The sequence below is a fragment of the Pezoporus flaviventris genome, unplaced genomic scaffold, assembly GCF_033815535.1.
Source record: "Pezoporus flaviventris isolate CSIRO_AGI_PZ_B2104156 unplaced genomic scaffold, CSIRO_AGI_Pfla_v1 ptg000025l, whole genome shotgun sequence".
Lineage (NCBI taxonomy): Eukaryota > Metazoa > Chordata > Aves > Psittaciformes > Psittacidae > Pezoporus > Pezoporus flaviventris.
The window spans coordinates 22,752,779-22,765,117 of NW_026892573.1; the positions used below are offsets into that span (position 1 = coordinate 22,752,779).

At 39.2% G+C, this 12,339-nt stretch overlaps 1 protein-coding gene across 5 annotated transcripts in view; it reads right to left on the reverse strand.

Moving 5' to 3' along the window:
* CNTN5 (contactin 5) overlaps positions 1-12,339 on the reverse strand; it is a 723,743-nt gene that overhangs the window by 38,587 nt on the left and 672,817 nt on the right. For 4 of the 5 annotated variants that reach the window (XM_061457839.1, XM_061457838.1, XM_061457843.1 and 1 more), the window contains 2 exons: positions 745-903; positions 177-326 (listed from right to left, as the gene is read on the reverse strand). In XM_061457839.1, coding sequence (XP_061313823.1) covers positions 177-326; positions 745-903 — 309 coding nt within the window. The remainder of the gene's footprint in view (positions 1-176; positions 327-744; positions 904-12,339) is intronic. The other variant, XM_061457841.1, reaches the window with a different exon arrangement.

Consider the following 12,339-nt stretch of genomic DNA (forward strand, 5'->3'; position numbering starts at 1 on the left):
CCTGTAATTAAAACAAAATGGCTCCTCATTACAAAAAATATCACCCCGGAGCAGCGATTACTGAACACACAGAGGCGTACCAGGGAGAAGGGTATAGGCCTATTTTTATATATTTAAATATAAAAGTTCTTGTTTCTGATAGTCCTAGAAAATTAACTTTTTTATCCTCTTCTTACCTGCTTCATTGGTTCTGATCACTCGTGATGGTGTACTTGGGTCTCCAGTCCCAATTTTGTTGGTTGCTACAACTCTGAACTCATACTCCACCCAAGGGTTCAGTTCAACAGCCATAGCAGACTCCATGTCACCACTTATCACATCTGGAACTGGAGACAGTAAAGAAATGTGTAGTTCACTCAAAAATCTGAGGCTCACATGCAAGTGTCTCAATGGCAAGTGGACTCTGATATAATATTGCCGTTAGAAATGATAAACATCAAGGATCTAATATGTCATAAATCACAGCTAGGTTTTTGGCACTGTGGTACTCCTGAAAAGACACAGATTGAAAGATATAGGGGAGAGCTTTCTGCTTATTCACAGATGCAGCATGGCAGGTGTCTTTGTGTTGTCCTTTCAGAGCTGTTGCTAAGTAACATAAAAGGAATGAAAAAAGAAAGAAAAAAAAAATCAGTGCTTTTAATTTGTCATTGTTCTATCTGTCCCTGCAGTTGCCAGTGGTTATTATTGTGATGAGCAGGAGTTTTGAACAGTTTAGTTGCTCTGTTTGAAAGTTTTTCTCACCTGTTTTTACTGTCTGCCAGCCAAGAGAAAATGGACTGCGTGCTTGCAGGTTGTAGAGGGAGATAGGGCTGTGATTGTCTGCCCCAGGACTCCAGGAGAGTGTTGCTGTTGTGTCTGAAATTTCCTCCACTATTACAACCCCTGGGGGACCAGGAGGACCTAGAAATAAAATGGAATAATCAAACAGACTACACCATCATCGCAGAGGAGCAGTAATAGTAGAGGAGATGCATTCTGTAGGGACTCCCTGGAGTTCAATATCCGTGAAATACAAGGGTTAAAATACAACTACATCACAGAGGTACCTCATTTCCATGATTTCTGCTGGTAAACTGTGATTGTTTCTACTGTTTATGCTGCATGGATGAGTATCAATTAACTTGTCAGAGTGACAGTGGAAGAACTAGAAATAGAAACAGATTAAAAAAAAGATAAATCCTCCAATCCTCCATTATAATTGTTCTGAACCTGAAATTAAAGGAAAAAATGAGCAACTTTAAAAGAAGCATCCAGGTTAGACTGAACAGTTGCAGTCACATCTTCTCTTTGTGTGAATATTGTCAGCATTTCCTTGTCAGCAGGAAAGACAAATAGTGATCGAAATGAAACACAGGTGGATTGCTTCTTGAAGAACAATAATATTGGTAATAACTGAATCAAGAATGCAGCATTCATCCTTCTCAAATTCACTCATTCAGGGAAACCTCCTGAATTACTATCCTGCTGGAAGTACAGCTGTTTTGATTCAACTCTTTGATTTAAAGCTATTAAAACAAAAACAAAACCCAGACCCAAATATTTTGAAGGCAGATAGCTACTATGGGTCTATTAAAAACAAGCAAAAAAACCCACAACAACTTCTCACTTTAAAGAAATTAAAGGATTATTTATTCTACTTAGATGAACCAAATGAGAATATGCTAATCACCATTTGTACAGGCCATGTAACTCATCCAATAAGTGAAGCATGTGGTAACAACCATGACTTTGCAAATTAAAATGTGGCTGTAATGTCCCATTCCCACCCCAATTTTCTTCAATTCTTTCTGATATTGATATTACTGGTGTTATAAAACATTGTTCATTTGCACTTGCCAAACTAAATCAGTGGCAAGGTTCTCCTGGTTCAGGATCCTCTTCCAAAGTTGCTGTAACCGGATGTTTAGGGGAAAATGCGCATCTCTGTCATGGGTAAAAGCAGAATAAACATCTTTCTTCTGGTTTCTTTCATGTAGAAGCCTATATAAGTACTGAAGGGCAGGACTTAAAACTGCTGTAGTTTTAATGTTAATATTATTAATAGCTATATTTATTTATGAAAAATCTGGATTCTCTTAGCATCCAAAATCCTTCTGATTCTTTTCCGTCCTGTTGTTGAAGGCTGAAGTTTTGCTTCTGCTCCTACAGAGATGGTGGACTGTGGAATCAGAAATGCGCTACTGGAAACTTTCTCCCAGAATGAAACTGCAGGAAGGGTGGTGATAGAAACAGCTTTAGTAATAGAAAGCAACTGCTGTTACATTTTTGTAGAAGCCCAATGCTGCTTGTATGTAGCATGAGCTGTAGTGGAACAGGCCCTTTATATACCTCTGTTGCCACAACCCGTGATGAGTGGCGCAGTCCCACTTGCTGAACTGTCAGAGCTTAGCAACTGCAAATCAGGGTGGCAAAAACTCAGGTCTGGTGCAGCTGTAGCTAGGATTTCTGCATCATTGAGCTCAGCACTATTATATTTTAGTGCTATTTCATTCAATCAAATCTTTTGGTGGCTAAAATCCTTAGTTCATGAGTAGAAGCAAATTTATCTAAAAACAAAGGCTAAGAATCCCCATTAACAGAAACATTCTTAGTTCCTGTGATTTTTTTGCCATTTGCAGCTGCAAGCAGCTTTATATTTCCTCTGATATGCCTTCAACAAAAGCATGTTTACATGAACTGTGATAACAGTATGATCAGAGTTTTGTAATAGCTGGGCTCAGTAGCTTCAGAATTGAAAGAGACACTGAATCCTTTAAATGAGAAAGCAATTTACATTAGCCACTTTGCCTCTCTTTGCTTGACAGAGATCTACGAACAATTGACATTAAAATGTTGGAAATGCATGGTGTTTAGAAATAACAACAATAACAACAAAGACAAATCAATGTTTGAAATTCAAGGGATTCAATTCCTTCCATCCCTGGAATGGAAGGAATTCAGTGAGGTCTAGTATTATGGATGTATAATGGAAAAAGACTGGCTCCATCACACGCTGCAATTGCTTCACAGAAGCCCAGGAAACAAGTTTTTCCACTTCCGTGTATGGTGGTGAACAGCTTCAGTGCTGGGAGTCTCTTCTCTTCCCTTGGTTTGGGTGCGATCAGACTTGACGTTGATGCTGTAGATGCCTTTGGACACCTTGTGACTCTTGGCCTTCTGGATTCCCATCTTCATTTGCAGTTGAAATGACTTGTTTTTCTTCCCGGGAGTAAACGTGTCCTCTGCACTCCTGCCTTCCTGCCAAGTGTTTGCTGTTCTTTGATGGGAAGCACCAGGTCAGGCCTTCATCTCAGAATAGCAAGTCCTGGGGCTAATTTAATAAAATAGGGTGATCTTCAATCTCCATCATCTATTGTTTCAGGCTATCTGTTGATGTAGGAAAATATTAGTGAAATTTTTATTTGTAGCCATGAGGGAAAGTTTAAAGGAAAGCTGGGATCTTGATACAATCGTATGCTTTTACCGGGTTGGAGCCCTAGGTCTAGAATTATATCTTGGTCCCAAGCACAAACAAGATTAAAGGGAAATACTTTTTTACTTTTTGTCTACAACACTATTTTTCCCATGCACACTGAATGTTGTTAAAGAGTTTCTAGCCACTGTATTAGAGGCAAAAGAACAAACATCTTGCTTATATTAAAGGATGTAAAGTATACTTACACAGACATCTCCTGCTAAATTCTCAATACATTTTGTTTTCGGAGTTCTTTCATGTTTTTTAAACCTTTTAAGTGCATTCCTAGGCATGACAATGTGTCATTATGCTTTCTGAGATGTGCGCTCTGACACAGTCTGCAGGATGACTGCTAAAAAGCATTTTCATTTCCAACAGCAGGCGTTCTTGAAAGCAGATTAATAAAGGACAAAAGCCTCGGTGATGACAAATGTATGACAGTTAGCCAGGACCTGAGTGCTATGCAGATGTCACTCATTTTTGTAGAAATCTCATTAAATTTTATGCTTGGATGTAATCATTCATTGTGTCAGCCTGATGGCTAATGCAGAGAAGCTTTTCTCCCAAGGGCTGTGTTATTGTTCAGGATCTCTAAAACAATTTTTATTTGAGAATAGCCAATTGAGGAACAAATGCACAGTCTGCTCAAATGCTTCTCTGGAAACTACACAGAAAATGACTGGTCATAAATGCACTACAGGGCAGTCGACCTTCATAGAGAAGACATTTGGGGCTGCGATAGGCTCTTATGTGGCTCTCAGAGCACTGGAAACCCAGCATCAAGGATATTAACCAGTTACCTTCTTTCAGAGCAATTCCATAGATTGATGCTTCATTTCAGGACATGTGTGACTGCATTTTGGCAAACTTGTTTTATGTGCCTTTCTATTGTTGGAATGATCATCCTGAGAGGTCCTTTAGACTACTTGCCATGGTGCAATGTTAATGTGAAAGTTCTTGAAAGATGATTACCGACAATTGCCTTAGCCAGTCAGTGAGGCAGTGCACTTTCCTGTGAATCCCAGAATGTGTGCTGCAGAACATGTGCTATTCCACTGCTGCCTGACCAGGTTAATTCTTACTTTTACCAAAAAACTAAAAGCTTGAAATGTAAAAGCTCAAGAACACAGATTTCTTGACCTGAAGATTTTGCTTTCTGAATTATGAAGTGTACTGACTTGTCATCAGGAAGATGAAAGGTCAAGATAAAAAGGAAGAGGCAGGAACTTCAGAATAACTGAAAGGGTGCTTGACAAAACGGGTGCTTGACTGTTGTTGCATAAATCCCTGTTGATGTGCCCACCTATGGCAGACGTGTTTGCACACGGAGGGGAAAAAGAGTACGGAGAGAAAGTTCAGTGTATAGTAAATGTGATAGGCACTATGGCTTTAGCGGATATACCGTATCCCCAGTCCCTCCACATGTGGTGTACCTGAGTAGTTTCTGTAAGATAGCTACATGAGGGTCCTGGGCAGATGGAAAGATTATACCCCAACCAGCAGCAGAAGAGACATGGAGGTTAAACTCAGGGCTGAAAGGGAAGAAAGAGAAGATACTGATATTCTAGCCTGAATAGTCTTGACTCATTCAAGGGATGAGAGTCAGGAGAAATCCGTGGTGTCCTGCCTGAGAAGACCTTTCATGGTAAATGTATCATGCTTTGCTCCTTTGCCCTGATAACTTCTCTGCCTTGTACAAACCTAAAAATAGAGGATTTGTGCAAGGCAACTTAGAGAGCTTCTGACTGCTGTGAGCTTAGATGCCAGACCAGAACCTCTAAGCTGGATCTTTGTCTAGTGGGAGTTGTGACTTGACACAAAATGGATAGACAGTGCAGCAAACATGAACTGAAATTTCACCTCAGGAGGAAAAGCACCAGTAGCCTATCAATTGTATTGTGAATGGCATACCTAGCAGGTCCCAGACAGAGCAAGACCCTGAGTTTTAGACATGTCTCTTTCAATGGCAGGCTCTGCTGACTACCTTTAGCACTGTAGGGCATCATTTGCCAGAAGTTCCAATTCTGATGTGTGCTGCCCCCTTTCCTCTTTGCAGTCACAGTGCAGGCGTCAGCACTCCCAGCACTGCATCAGTCTCTTTCAGGCACTGAGTTTGTGAACATCGCATCCGATTTGTACTTTTGTAATTGTTTCTAGGCACTTTTTGACTGAAGTTACAGATATGAGTTAAGTTGAGGTTTCTAAAAAGTTTCTTAGAACAAAGGCTTTTTTTAAAACTCCTAGAAAACCCCACAATTTTTTAAAGATAAGAATCTCTTTCCCTTTCACACCATTGAAGATATTATAAAAAAGGTCCTGTTACAAGATGAGATTGCTGGAAATGTTTTGGTCTGGAGACTGTAGCTTAAAGGGCTGACACTCCATCTACAGTAATATATTATTTTGCAGTATTTTGTAAATGCTTTAGCTATACTGATATGCTGAATAGGGACAAAGCACAGATCTGAACACACGCTATTATGTCGTCAGCCAGTCGCTATTGTAATTTTGACGCTGTGTGGTTATGACTTTCCCTGCCAATGCCTTGGCACATTTAATTGATTACCCTGGGCTGGGGCAGATCCCAGGAGGCAGCATGTCATGCATAACCTGTTCTGAGAAGAGTGGGGGACGGGGAATGCAGCTGTGTGGATGGGAACTCTGCTGTACCTATAGGTCTCAGGGAGCAGTAAACTATTATGGACATATTCTTTGAGTCCAATTAATGGGGTGTGTGCTTAGGGCATCTTCCTGGCCTCTGCTGCAGCGCAAATGTAATTTCAAAGACCAGCAAGAATATGCTGACCTTGTTTACGTTCCATTTAATAATGTTGTGTTTGATGGCCTTTAAACCTAAGTGCTTGTCTTTAAGTTTTATTGGCAACATCACAATTGAAAAGAGCAGTGTGGTCAACCTAACCAGCAGTTCCTGTGTTATATTTGCTCCAGGTCATTGGAGTTCAGAGGAAACATTACTTGTCCAAAAATATATCATGCTAGTGGATTTCTTGCTTAGACTGGTAGTTTTGCCAGTCTACAAGATGTATAGTTTTAACCTCTTTTTTATTTTTAGACCACAAAATGTGTGCTCTTAAACCACAGATTGTAGTCACACAGGCTTTCATCCCTTCACACTACATGAGTGCTCTTTGCTCAAGATCTTAAAGATTCCAGGCAGCTGTTTGATCTTGAAGTTAATTTTACTTACAGGATGTATGTACAGTGATCTAGTTAGCTTTTAGTGCACAGTCTTACAATACATGTTATACATCCTAGAGGCAGGTTGATATTTAGCTTATTTTAAGGAATCTTCCTGCCATGAATGTTGTACTAATATTTGTATGGTTCAAAGGATTTTAATTAGCTTTGTATATTCTAATAAATTTCCAGGAGCGTACAACACTGATACAAAGAATTAAGAAGAATGGACATTATATTTTCTTCATCTGGAAAAGCGTAAAGTCTATTAACACTCATAACAGTAGAAAACACATTTTGAGCATTAAGAGCGTAAAAGATAGAGCAAACTGCAGCGAAAAAACTATCACTAAAATACACAGAAAATATCTGGCATCTAAATATACTAAAATCATTCAGTATAGCCCAATGAGATAGTATTTGAAACAAAATTAACTGTGTTAATTTTTAGAGATCACAGGTCTATTTCTAAGATGACTAAGACCACTAAATTATTTATCTCCTAAACAATATTTTATGATATATATGTAAGATATGAAATCATTTCTATAAATATTGTAATAAAATAAATACTAAAAGTACTAGATGTGCTGAAAGTCTTTTATATGATCAGTGAATATAAGGAAACCTGCAGAAATAATTTTTCTTTTTCTTTTTTATTTTACCTCTTTTTGTTACAGAAGATGGCTCTTTTTGTTATTTATCATCTCAAATTAAAAAGATGAACAAACTGCCTGGCTACTGCATTACTTTAGTTTGCTTGCAAAGAGCTAGTGGTCTTTTTGTTTGCTATGCTTTCATAGACTTAGTTACCTTGTAGTGTCAACCTTTGCTACAGGTTACAGTTCACACTATTTACACTGCAGAAAGTCAAACACCAAATAAGTAATTCTGGGACTAGTACCCTTTGATCCTTTGCAAAACCAGGGATAAGGCTGCAGTGTAACTGGAACAAATGGATCAATCTGAAAGAGAGTTTGGTAATTTGGAGGCAGCCTGGCTTATCCATACACTGGTTTAAGGCAATGTTTAATGCAGCACCTGTTTGAGTAGCATTTAATCAATGCTGCTTACTCTTTTGCCTATAATGTATTGTAAATCAGATTTGCAAGAATAATTTACAGACAGCACTTAAGTGATGGAATTCATTTGATGACTTAAAGTTACTAAACCCAGTAATTTATTATGATAAAAATCTTTCATTTGATTAAATAAATATTAAAATACTGGACGCTTGGTACTATTGATTAGGCACTGAAGCTTTGACAGATATAAAAAAAAACCTTTAAGTTCACAACCTTCTATTCCTAATTTGATCCTGATGATCTTAACACTAATGCGATGCAGGAAAGGGATAACTCTGAAAAATAACCTACACCGGTGTTTGTGGCACCACTATCATCGCTAGCAATATAGAGATTTATCTAGGAAAAATCCCTTGGTTCTAAATGTTTGAAGCACTGTCCCAGCCACATTAGACAACAGTATCATGGTAAATTTTGCAGTGATCCTCTAACCTGCAGGAAACTGCTGTTCTCAGAAAATGCTGCTGCACCAGGAGTCCTACCCACCTCAGTGCAGGTAAAAGGGATCTCTGCTCTTTACAGCCTACAGAGGAGCCTCACACTGGTCTTTGTGAAAGCATGTTAGACTCTCATGTGACATTCCCGACTCAAACTGTTTTTCTTTGTTGAACTGTACAGATGCTTTTCTAAGCCATCCCTCCAAACTTGCAGAAGAAACAGCAAGGAATTTAAACCAACTGTTTTTTTGTAGGAAATGTTATACTAACACTTTTCCTTATTGCAGTCCTTGGGAAACCGATGATTCAAATGGGTTCATTAGAAACTGTGTGTTTCAAGAGCAAAGGAACACTTTCTGCCAAAAGCAGATGTAAGAAGTAGCCTTCTGCTCTTAGCTATGGGTTCTGCTGGTGTTCTTCAAAATCCCCCTGTCTATGTGTCGTGGTTTAAACCCAGTCAGGTAACTTGTTCACTCACTCCCAGTGAGTGGTGCCGAGCTGACAACAATCGAGGTCCGTGTCTGTCTCCCCCCTCCCCGCACCGGGGCTCTCCCCTTCCCCGGAGGAACGGGTAGGAGGATCGAGAGAGTGCAACTCCTACGGGTTGAGACAAGAACAGCCCAGCAACAAATCACCACCGCTACTATCAGCTAAAACAATGATAAGGGAAAATAACAAGGGAAGAGAATACGATACCACCGGCCAAGAAAACGAGTTCCACCCGGAAGCTCCTGTCCTTCCGGGTAACTCCCAGTTACCCCCCACCCCGGGCATGACGTGCTGTGGTATGGAATACCTCCCCGGCTAGCCCGGGTCAGGCGCCCCGTCTCTGCTTCCTCACAGCTTCCCCTCCTCCCTGGCAGAGCATGAGCCTCACAGAGTCCTTGGTCAGGGTAAACATCACTTAGCAACAACCGAAAACATCGGCTTCACCAACACTGTTCTCAAGCTGGAAGTCAAAACACAGCACTGCACCAGTTAACACAAAGGAAAAACATGACTGCTACTGCTGAACCCAGGACACTATGAGTAACAGATTTTGTACTGATGAATTAAATAAACACAAAGTGAAAAGCACTGTTGATCTTTTTCTAATGTAGCTGATTAGACCCCATAATGTAATACAGGTTAGCCCCTTCACAGTGTCAACCTTTTTTATGCAGAAGTATTTGGTGCATTAAATGTCTTTACAGTGAAACATGGTAAAAGATCAGAATCCCAAAAATATCCTCTGTAATGATAATTTGAATGTACAGATTGCTTCAAATTTCTGCAACATAATGGGGAAATAAGAATATAATGAGCCCTTTTTGGAAGATAGGCTTTAAAAATCAAATTAACTTACCAAGGAGGCCCTGTCTTCAGGTAACCTGACATATTGCTGATTACAAGATCACCTGAGACATCTGTGAGATGCAAGTCTCCTGGCTGGTCCTTGGGTGTTTGGTAACCGTGTTTGTGATCATATCATTAGTGTCAGAACACGACATGCATATTTATCTTGTATTAGAGCATTCTGCTTTAGTAATCACTTCTTTGTGAGAAATCAGTATAGAAACAGCTCGACTACTGCTGTGCCAATGATAGATGGAAAACCAGCCAAGCTGAAACATTCTGCTATTCTGCTCCTCTGCTATTTAGTATTCACTGAAAGCTGAAGATCTGTGTGGATAAATAAAGGCTGGTAGCCAGGCAAAGCATGTGACATGGGAAAACTATTCTTGGACTGATGTCAGGAACAGGAATGACATTCATAAAAAAACATAAATCAATTTTTTTTTCTTAAATGGCTGATGACTTCATGTGCTGGGGAAAACATTTGCTGGCTGTGTAGCGAGTATCCACATTCTCCTGTAAGCATCCTTGTTTGCATGGCAAACAGCTGTTCTGCACATATTTTCCTTGGGTGAGCAAACAGAAGTGAAATAAGGCAGTAGCTTGGGTGTCAGGAATGTGAGTCCATAGCTGTGATTTTACTTACTTATTTATTTATTTATTTATATTCACTCACTCCACTAAAACTATTTCTTTGACTACCAGACATACATAATTCCTACTATGGGATTCCACTGAAGTAGGACATTTGTGCAGGCCTCTTGCCAGAACAGTTGCCACCCTAAGTCAAAAGCTATTTTCTCTTCTGGATGTCCTTGAGCTGTATCAATCTGCCCTATGTGGCTTCTTATGCTGCTATGAGCTGTGGTGACTGCTTTACAGGAAATCTTATCGTAGCATTTAAGGCTTTTCCACTGTCTGTCATTTTCCTGCTGGAGGGCAAATCCGGTGTGGAGGACCCATGCCTGTTATTTAGCTTTTCCTTTTCCCAGTACACACTTCAATGTATTAGCTTCACCTGCTGACAGTGATTCCTCTGAGGACTACGTTAATTTTTTGGGCACAAGTAAACTCAGTGGAAGAAGCAAATATTTAGGTTGCTGGAGACACCCTAACTTATGCCCTACACTGTCAAGCCCTCAGTGTCTCCTGACTTCTGTGCTCCTAGCTACTCTGCCTCAGAAAGAGGATTGAACACATCTTGATCCTACCTAATGTACTGCCTGCAGGTATAGAATTTCCTCGAGGACAGACAAGTGTGATATTGAGGCTGGGTCAGAGACAGCTAAGCAGAGGTATCCTACCTCATAGATGAGCACTGCAGTTACCAAGCTAAGCCTTTGAGCTGGATCCTCTCTCATCCTACCCTTATTCAGAGAGTGCAGGGTGCAGAGACTCTGGGGACTTCCATAGAGTCAGGGAGCTCAGATGGATGAATAAAAGATTGTGACTTATTTTTTTAGGTACCTAATAATAAGAACATGTTGTGATGATAAATGGCAAAGAATTTTGTGGAACTATAATTTGGAGAGAAAGTATTTTGCAAGTTAGTTAGTAGCCTACCTGAATCTAAACAGATGATGTCAGTTATGTCAGGACAGCAGATCTCTGAAGACCACTTCTGACAGATGAGACTTCTGAAATACTTCTAATTCACAACCCATTCTAAGATTCTAATGCAAGACACATAACCTGGAAAGCCTGACAGGTCCAGCTGCCAGGAGAACATCTCTTCCTAATGAAATCTGCATTATTGGTAGCATTAGAAAAATTAAGTAGAAATGTAAAAATAAATAACTTGGGCTGGAAAAACAGCCTTTAAGGAGCAGAGAAATTAATATGGGCTATTAAAAAGTCATTTCTTACTTTAATATACAGAATTCAATCATATTTTCAAAACGCTAAGAAAAGTATTTAGGTTTTGTTTTGATTAGTAGATGTGCACAGGACTTGAATCTACGTTTTGACCAAATATGATATACAGTATACTTTCATATATAGTCTTGAAGTATTCCTGAAAGAGATTCATTAAATAATAATAATTATGTAAATAACATTAGACATGTATTTCACTGCAACTTACCTAAAATCAAGAACCGCAAGGTAGTAAATTTGAAAATGTCTTGAAAATAGAAAATGGTTTTAAAAAAATCTATAACCTATTGTAGGAAGTTGCAGAATAGAAACTCACAGCTGCCTAATTTCTTTTGCTGTTCACACACGCACACACATACACATACACATATGTAGAAAATTCATAAGTCTTCTTACACCATTAATTGCCTTCTTGTAAGTAATTAGACTCAAAATATTTGAGATTTACTTGAATTCATTCTCTGTTCTTTAAGTTGCCTTTCACTGGTGACATTTTTGTAATTCAACTTCTACTGTATGATGCAGAGCAAAGAACAAAGGCAAAAATATTGACGCAGTTCCCTGGCATATATGAAGGGATGTTCCAATAGAGCAACCAGCAAGAATGGTTTCAAAAAGATACATATGGTTTAAGAATACTCCATTCTTTGTCCACAGTAACTGATACTGAGACATTGCACTTGCTTGAAAATGCAGTGGTGAATGTCTGCTGAAGATCAGCATGTTAGTTATACACAACAGGAGTCTGCAAAGAGTTTGTTTCTCTTTCCTCTTCAGAGGCTGCAGCAAGTCATAGTCGTCTTCCAAGCCAATTGTAATAAAGCTCTAGAAATCTGTCCTTTTACTTAAAAATAATGCACCAGCTGAATACATAATTCAGTATAAATTTAGTCATTTTACTAATAGCAATAATTCTGATATTCATTAATGTCTAAAGGAGGGAAAATCAGAT